Source organism: Macaca mulatta, chromosome 7 (genome assembly GCF_049350105.2).
Source record: "Macaca mulatta isolate MMU2019108-1 chromosome 7, T2T-MMU8v2.0, whole genome shotgun sequence".
NCBI lineage: Eukaryota > Metazoa > Chordata > Mammalia > Primates > Cercopithecidae > Macaca > Macaca mulatta.
This window is the reverse complement of record NC_133412.1, coordinates 45,867,688-45,884,128: the sequence shown is the minus strand read 5'-3', so window position 1 is coordinate 45,884,128 and position 16,441 is coordinate 45,867,688. Positions and strand designations below refer to the sequence as shown.

At 53.4% G+C, this 16,441-nt stretch overlaps 1 protein-coding gene across 4 annotated transcripts in view; it reads left to right on the top strand.

Annotated features, from left to right (window-relative positions):
* Positions 1–15,998, top strand: part of ITGA11 (integrin subunit alpha 11) — a 132,645-nt gene extending 116,647 nt beyond the window's left edge. For 2 of the 4 annotated variants that reach the window (XM_015142554.3, XM_077939632.1), the window contains 10 exons: positions 744–842; positions 2,367–2,443; positions 4,211–4,300; positions 5,215–5,305; positions 6,971–7,084; positions 7,290–7,376; positions 10,617–10,727; positions 10,870–10,965; positions 14,096–14,209; positions 14,854–15,998. In XM_015142554.3, coding sequence (XP_014998040.3) covers positions 744–842; positions 2,367–2,443; positions 4,211–4,300; positions 5,215–5,305; positions 6,971–7,084; positions 7,290–7,376; positions 10,617–10,727; positions 10,870–10,965; positions 14,096–14,209; positions 14,854–14,925 — 951 coding nt within the window. In that variant the 3' untranslated portion in view covers positions 14,926–15,998. Of the gene's footprint in view, positions 1–743; positions 843–2,366; positions 2,444–4,210; positions 4,301–5,214; positions 5,306–6,970; positions 7,085–7,289; positions 7,377–10,616; positions 10,728–10,869; positions 10,966–13,917; positions 14,210–14,853 lie in introns of all 4 variants that reach the window. The other 2 variants (XR_013395684.1, XM_077939631.1) reach the window with 2 other exon arrangements.
* Positions 15,999–16,441: the final 443 nt, after the last annotated feature.

Genomic DNA, 16,441 nt, shown 5'->3' with positions numbered 1-16,441 from the left:
TGCAACATCCAGCCAAGGGGAACTCTAGTAGAGGAAGCACCCCTCTCAGCCAAATGCAGATGTGTTAGTCTGATCACACACTTTTTGCACACACATGCGAAAACACAATGCCTACATATTCGTCCAGGGAAACGCACATGCTCAGTATACATGCAGCAGGTACATGCACACACATGCACTGACACGCAGACACACACAGAGTCTCCACAGACACAGGCTCACATCCACACAGATGCATGCATGCCCAGAGACATGCACAGCTGTGTGCCCAGGTAATGCCCAACAGTGCAGAGCTCACAGCGGGGACAAATAATCATCCTAACAGTAGCTGCCACATACGAGTGATGACAATAGGCAGGACATGGGATAGGCGCTGCATTTATGTGCGTCACATCATGTAATCCTCATAACAACTAGATGAGATAGTTACTGTCATCCCCATTTAACAGATGAGCAAAATGAGACGCATACATGAGCCCCTGCCATTCTCCTGCCACCGCCCAACAGCCTCTGAGTGTGTCCCGCCCCGTGTGAAGCCAAGTACCAGGAACCAAGTCACACCGCAGCCTCTGGGGCCTCTGGGATCTCAGACGTCAGAAGGGCTGTGGTCCGGGCTTCCGTATGGGTATCAGGGCCTGAGGCAGCCCCTGCGGAGGGGGGTGCAGGCTGGGGGTAAGAGAGCCTCCAGACCTGGTCCCAGGCCCCACCTAACTGCTGCCATGATGTCTGCCACCCACCTCCAGGAGGACTCGGACGGTAACATCGAGTGCGTGAACGAGGAGAGGAGGCTCCAGAAGAAAGTCTGCAATGTCAGCTACCCCTTCTTCAGGGCCAAGGCCAAGGTTGAGGCTGGGGACAGTCGGGGAGGGCCAGGGTGGGCACTGGGAGGCACAGGGAGTTTGGGGAGGGAGGCAAGAGCAACAGGAGTGAACAGAAGACCAGGGAGGGGTGGGAGGCCTGAGGTGGCTTTTATTTGTCTTTTCTCCCATGAAATGACATGCAAGTGACCAAATTAGCCAGCCATCCCCAGGCTAGCAGCCCATCCTTTAACTCAAAGAGAATTCCTACCACTCCCAGCCACTAGTCTCCCACCTGCCCTTAGCCAGTCCCACTGTTCTGCACCCTCACAAGTGTTTCAGATTTCTGGCCTCTGCCACTGTGCTGTGTATGGGGGGGGATGGGGAGAGAAACTACCATTTCATGAGCACCTACCACCCAACTGTGCTTAAGAGCTCATGTGAATAGAGGGTGGGTGTGTGAAGGGAGAAGCAAAGTAGCTGGGAAAGGGAGGGAGACACCAGATTGCAGGGAGTGTTTGGACATCAGCCCTGGACAGTGGGCAGCCACAGAAGGTTCTGGAGCAGGAGAAGATCTAATTGAGGCCAAGCTGCTTGGACTTGGGAATCAGAGAGGAGCCGTGGCAGGAGCCAGCTAGGCAGCAGCAGTGCTCCCAGGAGCAGGGTCTGCACGGCTGGGGAAAGTGGAAGAAATGGGAGCGGGGATGAGGGCTCCTTAGCAAAGCACCTCCCTGGTAAGAAACAAGTCGAAGGTGTAGTTTCTGGTTTGAGGCACCGACAAACCCAGGAGCTCTGGAGTGGGGATGGAGCAGGACACAGCCCAGGCTTCCCCACCCATGCCCAGCCACTGCTGCGGAGAAGGGGCCGCTGAGGTCTCCTCACCTCGTGAGGGTGAGACCTGGGAGAGCAGCAGGTGTCTGTGCAAAGTCCCAGTAATGCCTCCAGGCAGGGCGGGGAGGAGGCGAGGAGGGTCGCATGTTTCCCCACCGCGGGGCAAAGGGCAGGGGGAGCATCAGGGCCCAGGTCAGCAGTGTGGCAGGAGCACTGCCAGACAAGGGGCAGACGCCTTGTTGGCCTGCTGGGTGGCCACTGGCCCTCATCCCTCTCCGGGCCATCCCCTCCCCATCATGCACAAAGAAGAGGTGGGTGAGGTGGTCCTACCAAATGCTTCTGGCCCCTACATCCTGTAACGGCCGTCGGCCCTTCCTGCCATCAAGGCCCCCTACCCTAAAAATCCTGCAGACAGAGTCTGGAGCTGGACTTGCTGCTTTCTGGTTGCCTTTTGTTAAAAACAAAAGAAGAGGAAGAGGGAGGAGTCTGTCTCAGCCCCGAGAAACCCCACTGTGGGAGCTGTTGTCTTTGGCTGTGTCCCCACAGCAGCCCTGAAGCTCAGCTCACGTTCTCTAGCACCTGGTCCTCCCTTTCCCAGCCTGTTCCCAGCCAGCAGTTCCCCAACCCCCTAGCAAGCTCTCCCTCCCCAAGCCCAGCAGGGGACTGTGGGGAGTGGGCTGTGGGGAGTGGGCGGGGCTGGTCCTGGCAATGCCCAGACATGCGACCGCTTCCTTGCAGGTGGCTTTCCGTCTTGATTTTGAGTTCAGCAAATCCATCTTCCTACACCACCTGGAGATCGAGCTCGCTGCAGGCAGGTCAGGGCCGTGCCTGCTCCTCCCCCAAGCTTGCAACTCTGGGGCCCGGTTCTCTGGCTGCTAGCGACTGCTCCTCCCAACACTGAGTCCGCCGCCCCACACCCTGTCCCTCACTGCCCCAACCTTGAGTGGAGGGAACGGGGTGGGGAGGGGAGCTGGCATCTGTTGCAGGTGTGGGCCAACCTGCTGCCCCTTGTGTTGCCACCGCTCTTCATTCTTTGGATGATAAATAATAATGTCAGCCCTTTACTTTTAGACAACCCTGTATACAGTAGTAATTCTCAAACCCTACGGTTATAAAGCATTGTACAGGCAAAAATCTCAGTCCTCACAGAGGCCCCTTAAGATCATCAAAGCAGGGGTTATTCCCCACACCATCTTCCAAGTTAAGAAAAGAGAGGCTCAGAGAGGGTGAGTGAATTTCCCAAGGACACACAGCAGTGAATTGTGCAGCTGGAAGCTGAACACTACTCATCCTATTCCCCATCCAGGGCTCTTCCTGTCCTAGTCACCTCTCTCCCATTTTTAAGAGGCCTTTTCTTACTCTGTGTGGGTCTTCCTGTCTGTCTGTCTGTCTGTCTCCCAGGTCTCTCAGAGGTAGCTTGCTATATGCTGACACCATGAATCACTTTGTGTCAGTAGTAAATACATGTCTCTTTTGTGCAGAATTACCTCTATGTGGGGAAGGACAGAGGGATTCTGTCCACTGTGGAGCCTTACAAATGGCAAAAATCCTTAGCTAAGAAATAAATACCACAGACAAACCGAACACTAACATTGCAGCACACACACACGCAGGTCAGAGGTCACAGAAGCACTGGCACTCACACCCCACATGTGCTCGCGTCCCAGCTACAGTTAAATGAATTGCGCGTTGTGGTAGAATTCTCACACGCCACGTGGCAAACTTGGCAAGGCCTCCCTTGCGCTCTGCCCTGCTCTTAGAAAACCCAGTCCCGTCTTCACGGGAGAAATGAGTGCGCACTTGCAGAGCAGTGTCTCTGGCACAGCTGTGGGCGGTGTCTGAGAACTAGGTGTGTGTAGGAGGGGGCTCTGGGGGTGCATCTGTGTGTGGTGGGTCTCCCTTTTCTAACCAAACCCCTATCCTGGGGTAAGACTTCCAAAGGGAATGAAACTCGGTCTATGTAGCAAGCAAGAATCGTACATTTTTATGTCTAAAATGATTTGCCCCAGTAGTTCATGGTGCTCAGATATGAAGGGAGGTACACTGGACAGAAGCCCCCTGAAGATGTCTGTGAATTTCACTCCCAGCCTTCTCGTGGCAGCAGAGTGCCCCTGGCCGCCCTGTAGGAGCTGCCCCCGGTCAGTCCAGGGATAAATGAACGACTCCACTGTGAATTCCTCACCATCCCTCCTCCGTGGGCGAGCCTTTGCCACAGGTGTCGTCTCCCACAGACCCTGAGAATCCAGCAGGCAGCAGGATTGGCCCGCCTGACAGACGGGCAGCCCGGTGAGGGAGGCAAACAGGCTGGGGTCCCGTCCATGCCAGGCCAGGCACAGGCCTCCCAGATCCAGTCCAGAGCCCTCCCCTGACTCCACCTAAAGGGGCAGCAGGTAGAGCTGGTGTCATCCATCCCCACTTCTGGCCCTTCCTCTCCTAGGAGACGCCTCAGGTTTCCTGTCTGACCTGTCTGGTGCCCATCAGCCCCAGATAAGACAGCGTGCTCCTTCCACAGTCTGCCTCAGACCCCTCCCGCTGCCTGTGCTGAACCCCTTCCTGACCCTGCTGCCTGGCTCTCCCTGCAGTGACAGTAACGAGCGGGACAGCACCAAGGAAGACAACGTGGCCCCCCTACGCTTCCACCTCAAATACGAGGCTGACGTCCTCTTCACCAGGTGGGCCGGGCTCCGGGGGCCCCAGGAGAGGGAAGGCATGGAGAGTGGGAGGATGGAGGCCTAAGGGGGGGTACCCTCTGATGAGCCCTAATAGGGCCAGACGCCCGCACTAAGGGACTATGGATGGAGCCAAGAGTGTCCCTGATGGGTCAGAGAGTGCAGCTCCCCATCCAATATTGGGAGGGGATATCAAAATAGAGCAAGAAGGAGACATAGGCCTGGCCCTGGGGAGCTCCCAGCAGGGGCAAGAAGGGAGGGTGGGGGCAGTGGGAGGCGTCCAGCCCTGGCATAGGCAACAAGTGGATGCATGGTCTGTAGAGAATTTAAAAACAGTAATAATATCTGTCATAAGTCAATCTGCTTTTTATTATCATCTTACGCCAGCACATCTAAACAACGTCAGTGGGAAAAGACTCCTCCCCAAAAGACAGACTGCTCCCACCCCCGCCCCCTTGGTACGCTACTGGCCCCCAATCGGACGGAGGAAACAGCCCCTGTCCTCTAAGAGCTCACGGACAGATGGAGAAGTCAGGGCAGAACAGCAGATACGAAGAGGAAGCTCAGGCCCTCCCACACCAGCCATCCCTAGAGGGTGGAAGGCAGCACAGTGGCACGGTCGCTCCGAAAAGCAGCTACACCCCTAGGCAAACAGGCTGGGGCAGGGATGAAATAACTGGCTTTTCTGACTCACGCCCACCCACTCAGGAGGCAGACATTGCTCACCCATGGCAGCGCTGATTCCTGCGAAGGCTCAGAATCCTTCCAACATGACACTCACTCCCAACCGACACAAGAGGGAACCTGTTTTTTGTGGCCCGGGGGAGGCCGGCACATGCCATCTCCCTCTTTCATTCATCTGTCATTCCAGCCAGCACTGACTGAGCTCACGACAGCCCTGTCCTCTGTCTCTGCAGGAGGAGCAGCCTGAGCCACTACGAGGTCAAGCCCAATAGCTCGCTGGAGAGATACGATGGTATTGGGCCTCCCTTCAGCTGCATCTTCAGGGTGAGGCTGGAGGGGAGCCGGGTGGAGGGGGAACGATGGGATCTGAGCACCCCCATCCCGGAGGGGAGGAATGTGGAATCATCACTAGTGCCCAGAGTCCGGTCTCAACCCTGCCACCCACCCACTGTGCGACTTTAGGCACGTCACTGCCCCTCTGGGCCTCTCAGTCTTCTGAAAAACAACTGGACTGCAGTGGGAGACATACGGGTGAAGATGGGGTGTGGTTACCTAAAATTCTTTAAAACAATTTTTAAACAGTTGTTTAAACACACTAGGGTTTACTCTCTCCCATAAAAGAAGTCCAGAGTTGGCAGCTTCACAGAGTCATCCAGGAGTGGGTCTCCTATTCCACCATCCTCGGCGTGAACTTGCCAGCCTCCAGTTTGCCTCACAGTACAAGATGGCTGCAGCTCCAGCCATCACGTTCTCATTCCAGGCAGCAGGAAGGAGGAAGGGGAGAAGAGCATGCTCCCTCTTTATTAAGGGACCTCCCTGGCAGTTCCTCACTCTTCCAGTGACCTCTCTTTATCCAGAACGTTGTGATTCAGCTGTAAGGGAGGCTGGGAAATGTGGCTTTTAGTCTCAGTTCTGTCACTAAGGAAAAAGGGAGAATGAGAGTTAGGAGGCAACTCAGCAGCCTCTGCTACAGTGGGCCCTGATAGCTCCCTCAACCCTGAACTGCTGTAAGTTTATCAACGTCTCCTAGGCTGCGTGAAAGCTGAGGACAGGCTGACAGCTGGATATTGGACTTCAGACACACTGAGCCCTGCATGGCTTGTTCAAGAGAGGCCCAGTAAGCTGCTCAGGGACACACAGCTCATAGGTAGTGGGGGCCCAGGATTAGATTCCTGGTCTTTCTGATTCCAAACTCCTGCTTAGAATCACTGTTGCCCTGGCACTAAATGTGACACTGCTAGAATGTGAACAATCACACACTTGCTATTTAGTAATACATCCTTTGTTAATTAATGATTCCATCTCATAATGCATTCATTGCTGTCACCGTCTTCACCCCTGGCCTCTACAAAATCCCCACCACAGCCAAAAAGAGTTGAAAATGCAGGTGGACTGGGTGCAGTGGCTCAAGCCTGTAATCCCAGCACTTTGGGAGGCTGGGGCGGGCAGATCACGAGGTCAGGAGATGGAGACCATCCTGGCTAACACCATGAAATCCCGTCTCTACTGAAACTACAAAAAAAAAAAAAAATTAGCCGAGTGAGGTGGCAGGCGCCTGTAGTCCCAGCTACTCGGGAGGCTGAGGTGGGAGAATGGTGTGAACCCGGGAGGCGGAGCTTGCAGTGAGCCGAGATCCCGCCACTGCACTCCAGCCTGGGTGATAGAGCGAGACTCCGTCTCATAAAAAAAAAAGAAAAGAAAATGGAGGTGGCCCCTGCTCTCCGGCCTCTGGATCCCCACTGGCTTGTCTTCAGCTTCCAGCCACCCCTCCCCTCTCAGGCTTTCTTGCACTTGTCTGTGCAGTCCCCGGCCACAATTTGACAGAGCGTAGGAGCTTCCACAGCGAAAACACCAGGGGCCTTGAGTGGGCCTTTTTCCCAGGCCTGGTGTGGGAATTGCCACCCCCAGGGGCTCGTTGGCCCCTGTGGACCTTGTTTTCCGCCCCCCTCAACTGACTGTACTGACACCCCTCACCATCTCTGGCCACAGATCCAGAACCTGGGCTTGTTCCCCATCCACGGGGTGATGATGAAGATCACCGTTCCCATCGCCACCAGGGGCGGCAACCGCCTGCTGAAGCTGAGGGACTTCCTCACCCACCAGGTACCGATGCCCTTGGGCGCCGGCTCAGGGGAGGGGACCAGAAGGAGACAGACATTCCCCCTACGTGTGTCCCCAGGTTCCCAGACCCCAGCTCCCTTCTCCAGGGCCAGGGCTAGAGGAGGAGAAAAGAAACATCTCTGGGAACGTGCGTCTGCCAGAGCTGGTTGTGAGGCTGTGTGTGTGTGTGTCCGTGTCCTTTATGTAGGCGAATACGTCCTGTAACATCTGGGGGAACAGCACTGAGTACCGGCCCACCCCAGTGGAGGAAGACTTGAGTCGTGCTCCGCAGCTGGTGAGTGCCCCCCATGCAGAGAGCCACAGTGGCTGGGGTTAGAGGCGTGCCGCCAGCGCTCCGGGGCCATTTCCCTCCTGATCCAACAGCTTGTCAATAAGAGCTTACTGAGCACCTAGATGTACCCAGCCCCAAACCAAGAAAAAACTGAAGGAGGAAAAGACTTCTTGGCCTGTGTGAGTCCCCCATCTCACAGGGAGTGGGACAGACCCACAGAGTGAGTGTCTGAGAAGCCAAGGTCACAGCCTGCGGTGTGCCAGGCAAACGAGCAGAAAGGGGTGGGGACAGTGGACTTGTACCTGGGCCAAGCGGGTCCGTAGGATACAGAGAAGCAGAGAGAAGCGGAACACCGGAACACACACGTGGCTTGTACTGGAGACATTTGGCCGCATCAGCTGGGGCCTCCTGCCCTAGAGATGGAATGCAGGTCAGCTTCAATTTCCACAGCCCTCCCGAAACACCTGCTTATTTCCGTTTGCTTTCTCAGGGTTGCCTCTGCCTCCAGATACCAGTTTCTCACCCTGCTTCCACTGTTCTTTACCCAGACAACAATCTTCGCTGTTTTAATTTTACTTCCCCCAGACAAGTGCCCCCCACAAAACACTTATTGAGGGTAGCGTGCTTTGCCAAAGATTTGGGCTGCATTGGGGTTGAGGTGGGCAGCGAGGCAGCAACACTAGCAACTTTCACCTAATAAATTCTGTTTGAAGATTGGGTTTCCCATCAACGTTAGCTTCTTCACTTAATCTTTATATTGTAAATGATCTTGTGGTATTACTCTAGCTAAGACCTCCAGTGCAATGGTAAATATATATGATGATGAAAGAATCATCAGGATTACCTTAATCATGATGACTTAAAGGAATTTATTTTTATTTTGATTGTTAAATATGATCATTGCTATAGGCTTCACACATGAGAGGATTTCAAAATCATTAGGCATCCACCTTCCAGTCCTGATTTGGTTCCTTCTAACTTATTTTGGTTTGCTAAATCTTAAAAAATATATATTTAAAGGACACCCATTTTTCCTCAGCTAATAATGTTAAAAAACACCGCAGTAAGCCATGCACAGTGGCTCGTGCCTATTGTCCAAGCACTTTGGGAGGCCAAGGCAGGCGGATCATGAGGTCGGGAGCTCGAGACCAGCCTGGCCCGCATAGTGAAACCCCATCTCTACTAAACGTACAAAAACTAGCCAGGTGTGGTGGCGTGCATCTGTAGTTCCAGCTACTCGGAAGGCTGAGGCAAGAGAATCGCTTGAACCCGGGTGGCAGAAGTTGCAGTGAGCCGAGATCATGCCACTCTACTCGAGCCTGGGCAACAGAGCAAGACTCTGTCTCAAAAAAAAAAAAAAAAAAGGACTGCATTGACATGGTTAAATTCCCAGGACGCTTAGTTATTTAAGAATGGACTGAATGGTTGGTATCATGGCTTACAAAAGTGTTTTGAACTTGATGGAGCTTATGTTGAGAAGTAAAATTTAATTTTTAATTTTTATCTTTTAATTCCATTTTTCCACAAACTTTTTGAAATTCCTTTGAGAGGAGCGAGCAGGAGCATTGTCATGGTGGAGAAGGACTCTCTGGCGACATTTTCCCAGCCATTTTTCTGCTAAAGCTTTGGCTAACTTTCTCACAACACTGTCGTAATAACCAGATGTTCTCTTTCTTTGGCCCTCCAGAAAGTCAACAAGCAAAATGTTCTGAGCATTCCGAAAAACCGTTGCCATGACCTTTGCTCTTGACTGGTCTGCGTTTGCTTTGACTGGACCACATCCACCTCTTGGTAGCCACTGCTTTTTTTGTGCTTTGTCTTCAGGATGGTACTGGCAAAGCCACCTTTTATCTGTTATAATTATTTGAAGAAATGCTTCAGGATCTTGATGCCACTTGTTTAAAATTTCCATTGAACGTTCTGCTCCTTTCTGCAGCTGATCTGGGTGCAGCAGATTGGGCACCCGTCAAGTGGAAATTTGGCTCAACTTTAATTTTTCAGTCAGAATGATGTCAACTAAGCCAACTGAGATGTCTATAGTGTTGGCTAATGGTTCTGCTGTTAATTGTCAGGCTTCTTCAATGAGGGCCTGGACGAGATTATTTTTTTCCTCACAAATTGATATGAATGATCTGCTGCAAGCTCCATCTTCAGTGTCAATGTCCTCTAACCCCTCCTTTTTTTTTTTTTTTTTTTTTTTTGAGACGGAGTCTTGCTCGGTCACCCAGCTGGAGTGCAATGGTGTGATCTCGGTTCACTGCAACCTCCGTCTCCCCGGTTCAAGTGATTCTCCTGCCTCAGCCTCCCAAGTAGTTGGGATTACAGGCACATGCCACCACGCCTGGCTAACTGTTTGTATTTTTTTTAATAGAGACGGGGTTTTACTGTGTTAGCCAGGATGGTCTCAGTCTCCTGACCTTGTGATCTGCCTGCTTCAGCCTCCCAAAGTGCTTGGATTACAGGCGTGAGCCACCACACCTGGCCCTCTACTCCCTTCTTAAAACAAGTTATCCATTTGCAAACTGCTGATTTCTTTGTGATATCATCCCCATCAACTTTTTATAATGCATCAATGATTTCACTGTTCTTCCACTCAAGTTTCGCCATAAATTTGATGTTTGTTTTTGCTTCAATTTTAGCAGAATTCATGTTGCTCTGATAGGGGCTGTTTTCAAACTGATGTCCTTCTTAGTGCCTCAAACTAGATCGTGTTCACATAGGTTACAACAAGTTAATACGAGTTTATTTTGGTGCAAAAAAAGTTTTGGAATCCATGCATAGTTTTTCCGTAATACACATTTTCCATGAACTTTATGAAGACCCCTTTTATCTGATTCAGGAAGTTCCCTGGGAGTTTTTATCATGAACAGAAGTTGGACTTCCTAAAATACTTTTTCTGCATCTGTTGCAGCGATCATAGAATTTTTTATCTTAATGTGTTTATATGGTGATGGGAAACATTTATAGATTCCCTAATGTTGAACCAAAGTTCTGTCCCTGGAATATACCCAGGCCTGTCACAATGCACAGCTTCAACTGGAGCATCAGATATACCGTCCTTCATTTGTCCTTCAGTCATCCCCTGGCAGGCACAGTGCACATGTCCCCCACTCGCAAATTTCTCCTTGTCCCCTGTCCTCTTCGCCTGCCCCCAGGAGCAGAGCCCCAGTCATTCAAGCAGTGTTGCCGCCCCCTGCTCCCCTAGCCCAGCAGCTCAGCCCTGAGACCCATCTTCTCTTTCAGAATCACAGCAACTCTGATGTCGTTTCCATCAATTGCAATATACGGCTGGCCCCCAACCAGGAAATCAATTTCCATCTACTGGGGAACCTGTGGTTGAGGTCCCTAAAAGCAGTAAGTAGAGCCCCTGGGCTGCGCTGGAAGGAAGAAGGGAAAGGGGGTGGCTGTTGGGATGTCTTCCATCTGGGGATGCCTGGGGAGGGGATGGGAAGAAAAGCTTCCAAGCCAGCTTCTGACGAGCCCTCTGATTGCACAGCTCAAGTACAAATCCATGAAAATCATGGTCAACGCAGCCTTGCAGAGGCAGTTCCACAGCCCCTTCATCTTCCGTGAGGAGGATCCCAGCCGCCAGGTGAGCCCCTGGGAGCCCTGCAGAACTGGGCTTAGGCCAGACAGCTTGGGAAAGGGTTGGCCGCACCCTTCTAGAGTTTTCCTACAACCCCTGGCTGCATGTCCCAGCAGCAGAGAATCAGGCAGACCTGAGGGCTGTTAGGGCGGCCGCTGAGGAGAGGGGAAAAAGCAAGACAAATGGGCCTCAGGGGCAACACTAGGGAAGGTCCAGAGGTCTAGTGTGAACTGAATTTGTGAAAACCAAGGGATGGGAGATGCCTCGGTATTGGCCTCTTTATTAGTTGGGTAAAAGCAGGTTGTTACAGATCATACTGGCTTCATTCGGGGTCCAGGAAAGGAGTGAGACTCTGTGTGAGACCCAACGAGAAGTGAGGTCTTAAAGAAAAGCCCATTCCTGGAAGAAGTAGCAAAGGAAGAAAAAAGAAAAGAAATACATTTGTGAAAGCAAGCAAGCAAAGCCCGGTCCTGTGGAAATAGACAGGGCAGCCGGGCGTGGGACGCTGCTGCCCTCCACTGGCCATACCCCAGAAATGCCAGCCTGGGCTCCAGGCGAGTGTTCCTGTTACAGAGGCGAAGTAAGCTCCCATCCCGACCCCAGGGAGATGCTGGAGAGCAAAGAGGCGGGGTCAGGAAGCATCCCTTATAAAACAATCCAACAAAAACCAATCACAATAGGGCAGAGGGATGCCAGGCAGAGGGGTATCAGGATCCACCTAAGGAGCTGTGTTGTGTGTTCATTCGTTTGGCATTTGTTGGGTGTCTCTCCTACGACTCCTTCGGCCCCAAAAGGGGAAACGGGGATAAATTAGGCAGGCAGGGGAACAGGGACAATAAACGGGTGAGTGAAGTCTGGGGGTGAGCGCAGTCTGGGGGTGAGCACAGGCCTGGGGGAGCGGTTCAGAGCGAGAGACGTCCCTGGAAAGCTTTCTGGAGACTGTTTGAACCGAATCTTGAAAGATGCTGGAATGTTCCCAGCATCCAAGAGAGGGAGGTATGGTACAGGCACCCACACACACACATATACCCTGCACATACAGAGATTGAGAGAGACAGAGAGAGAAAGAGAGAACCCTTCTCACATTGATGCTTGTCTTTTAGGTGACTTTTCCTTCTTCCACCCCCACTCAACCCCCCCAAAAATTCCTCTTATACTCTGTAGATGCCTCACTTCTCTTTTAGAAATCCAGCAACCCTGAAATTAAGCCCCTGTATGCTGGGCTCTGTGCTAGGTGCCAGCGCTGGGGAGGCATAGCCAGGTACCCGCCTTGAGGGACAGAAAGAGCACACATAAGGGCCCTGCCATTTGCTGGCCCCCAGCTGTGTGCCGAACACGGTGACAGACCTCACAACACTGTGAGGCACTGTCGCCACCCCCATCTCTCAGTTATGCACACCGAGGCGTGTGAGATGAGGCAGGAGGGACAGTGACTCGCCTCAAGTTGAACAGCGAGTCAGTGGCCAAAGCAGGGCCCTGTCTGCTGTTGCGGGTGGTCCGTTCACTCCACATGTTAGCTGAGCTCCTGCTGCATTCCCGGCACAGTTCCAGGTTCTGAGGATAGAGCAGGGACAAAACAACGCCCCCGCTCTCCTACAGCTGACATTCTAGGCGGGCAATAAACATAAATATAAACATTGTCAACTGGTGATAAGGGCCACCCAGAAAAAGGCACACATCTAAGGGTGGAGTGCCAGGGGGCGCTGTTTTATACAGGGGAGGTGGGAAAAGCCTTTCCAAAAAAGTGACATCAGACAGAGACCATGAGGAGGACAGAAATGTCTTGCGGCTGTGTGAGGAAAACCCTTGCAGGCAGAGGGAATAGCAGTGCCTGCAGCAGGCACGCCATGGCATGCATGTTGGAAGCCAGGTGGCCGGAGTCTAGAGTAGAGTGAGAGGGAGCAGGAGGTGAGGTCAGCAAGACAGGTGGGACCAGAGAGGAGAGGGCCTTGCAGGCCAGGGCCAGGACTGCACTTTTTACTCCGAGCGAGCTTGAGCAGAGCAGAGCATGGGCCTGCCTTCCTGGTTAGAAGGATCCCTCTAGCTGCTGTGCTGAGAACAGACTGCAGAGGGGAGGCAGTCGGGCAGCGCTGTAGTCTCCAGAGGAGATGTGAGGGCGCTCAGGTCCAGGAGGTGGGAGGAGTGGCCACATTCCAGGTGTTTCCAAGATAGAGTGGACACACTTTGTTGCTGGGCTCCGTGTGGGTGAGAGTTAGGGTCAGTGATGGATATGTGGCTTCCGGCCTAAGCAGTGTGGAGGGATAGTGCTGCCATTTGCTTAGGTGAGAAAGAACTGGAAGGAGCAGGCTTGAGGGGCTGGGGTGTTAAGAGCTTGGTTAGGGGCCTGTTACAGTTGCCAGGCAGGCCAGGAGACGGTCGGTAGGAGCCTGGAATTCAGTGGAGAATCCAGGCGGAAGACAGAAATGTGAGAGCAGTCGGCGTGTAGACGGTGATAGCCACAGGACTGAGGGAGCTGGCCTGGACTTGCTTTCTGACCTTCCCAGCCCTGGCCACTTTTGCCTTTGGGACGCCTTTCTCCACGGGAAAAAAATATTTAAAATTATGGTTTATAACTGTGTTGGCACAAAGACAAAAAAATGTTATCCAAGCTGGATTTTATTCCATTTTTTCCTCTAATTTAAAAAGAAATGTAAACATTTTCATGGGCTCCTAAAAGTGTTATGGGCCTTGGCACCATGCCTACCGTGACTTGTGGGAAAGTCAGCCCTGAGTTCACCCAGGAAGTGACTCTAGAAAAAGAAGAGGTGCAAGGACTGAACAGCGGGACACACTGACCTTTAGAAGTGCGGGAGGCAATGCGGAGGCAGCAAAGGGAGAAGGAGTAGCCCATGTGGTGGGAGGAGGATCCGGGGGGTGGTGGGGCCTGAGGCCAAAGGCAGCAAGTGTCTCAAGGAGGCGGGATCACCTGGGCCACTGAACCCAGTGTCGGCTGTTCAGGTGCTGGTCGTCCTGAGGCCTCGGCTGGCCTGTCCATCCATCCCTCTGGCATCCCCCTGAAGAAGAGGATGCAGCTCTCCCACCAGGTGCCAGCTGTCTCCACCCTCCTGCCCCTCCCATGCTGCCACCCCAGCCCCAGAACAGTAATGCTGTTGGCCTGGCCCCCATCCCTTTGCAGATCGTGTTTGAGATCTCCAAGCAAGAGGACTGGCAGGTCCCCATCTGGATCATTGTGGGCAGCACCCTGGGGGGCCTCCTGCTGCTGGCCCTGCTGGTCCTGGCACTGTGGAAGGTGAGGGCCCCCGCAGGGGAGGGAAGGGGCAGCATCCTGGCTGGTGGGCTCAGGCTCCAGCCCCTGGAGCTTCATGGCCGCTGCCATGTTCTCCTCTCCAAGGGAGCTGGCAGCCCACCCCCTCACCACAGCAGACACATTGGTTAGGGCCAACACAGGGCACTCAGACTACGGCTTTGACCTATCTGTGGGTACCTTTAAGAACCTGATGAGAACTAAGGTTCCTATTAATAGAGAAAGAAAAAAAAAAGCAAGTACAAACAACTGCACAAAATTTCTCCAACAATGTCAAGCTGTTAACAAACCTCCCAAAGTCCGTCTCTGTCTCTGAAGCTCTGGTTACAAACCCCTTGTCTCAGCCTCCTCCTGCTACAGATGAAGGAGGCCCAGAGAGGGATGTTGGCTGGGGCTGGTCACACAGCAAGGTGTGGGAGCCAGCATGACTTCTTGTATGCCGCCCATGGTCTCATCCACTGTGTTCCAGTCCACAGAGGCAGCTGTGGAGGAGGGGGTGCTCAGAAGGAGCTGGGGTACTCAAGGAAGCCCTGAGGGAGGAATCTCGAGGAAGGGTAGTGGAGGGAAAGCAGGGGTAGGCCTTGTCCACCCTGTCCTCCTCTGAGACGTCTCCCTTTGCTTCCTCACAGCTCGGCTTCTTTAAAAGTGCCAGGCGCAGGAGGGAGCCTGGTCTGGACCCCACCCCCAAAGTGCTGGAGTGAGGCTCCAGAGGACACTTTGAGTTGATGGGGGCCAGGACACCTGTCCAGGCAGTGTTCAGACCCAGGCCTGTGGCCCCACCGAGCTGGAGTGGAGAGGAAGCCAGCTGGCTTTGCACTTGACCTCATCTCCTGAGCAATGGCGCCTGCTCCCTCCAGAATGGAACTCAAGCTGGTTTTCAGTGGAACTGCCCTGCTGGGAGGCTGGGACACCTTCAACACAGACCCCTAGGGATTTAAAGGGACGCACCCCCACACACACACCCAGGCCCACGCCAAGGCCTCCCTCAGGCTCTCTGGAGGGCATTTGTTGCCCCAGCTACTAAGGTGCTAGGAATTCGTAATTATCCCCATCCTTCAAAGAAACCCAGGGAGGAAGACTGTAAATACGAACCCAATCTGCACACTCCAGGCCTCTAGTTCCAGAAGGACCCAAGACAGAACAGATCTGAAGTCTGCCCTTTTCTCTCACCCTTCCCACCCCTCCATTGGCTCCCAAGTCATACCCACTCCCTTCCCCATAGATAGGCCCCTGGGGCTCCCGAAGAATGAACCCAAGCCCAAGGGCTTGATGGCGACAGCTGCGAGCCAGGGATGAAGAAAGACTCTGAGATGCGGAGACTGATGGCCAGACAAGTGGGACCAGGATACTGGACGCTGCCCTGAGATGAGAGGCAGCCGGGCTCTGCACCCACGTGCATTCATGTTGACCGCAACTCACACATTCCCCCACCAATTGTGGCCCCTTGCTCTCAGCTGCCAACCCTCCCAGGCCACTTTTGTTCCCAGGTACCTCATGGGAAGCATGTGGATGACACAATCCCTGGGGCTGTGCATTCCCACACGTCTTCTTGCTGCAGGCTGCCCCTAGACATGGACGCACTGGCCCGGCTGCAGCTGGGCAGCAGGTGTAGGGGTGGGGAGCCTCCCCTCCCTGTATCAGCCCCTCCCTACACATACACACTGCCTCCCATCCTTCCCTTATGCCAACCAGTGCACAGGGAAGGGCTTGGTCAGCGCTGTTGAGGGGTGCCCTCTGGAATGCACTGAATAAAGCGCGTGCAAGGACTCCTGGAGCCTGTGCAGCCTCGGTGGCAAATATCTCATCCGCCGGCCCCCAGGACAAGTGGTATGACCAGTGATAATGCCCCAAAGACAAGGGGCATGCCTGCTGCCCAGCGGAGTAATTTATGCCTTAACCTTGTTTTGAGGTAGAAATGAAAGGGGGACACATCAAAGGCATCTGTCCCCCTGTGCACAGTACGACCTTTACTGTCGTAAATATTTTTGAAAAATTAAAAATACAGTGTTTAAAAACAACCAAGCACTGACATCCCATTGTGTGGGCAGAGCACATCACAGTGAGCCACACTCCGCTTTGAAGGAGAGGAAGTAGCTGAGGGGGTTCCTTGCTTCCTCCCCGCTACATGTCGGAAGGGACTCATCTGCTATTTGCTGCCCACAACATGCCCTCCAAGTGGCTGCCTGGCTTCTGTGTGGCGTCTCCAGGGGTGGAGTG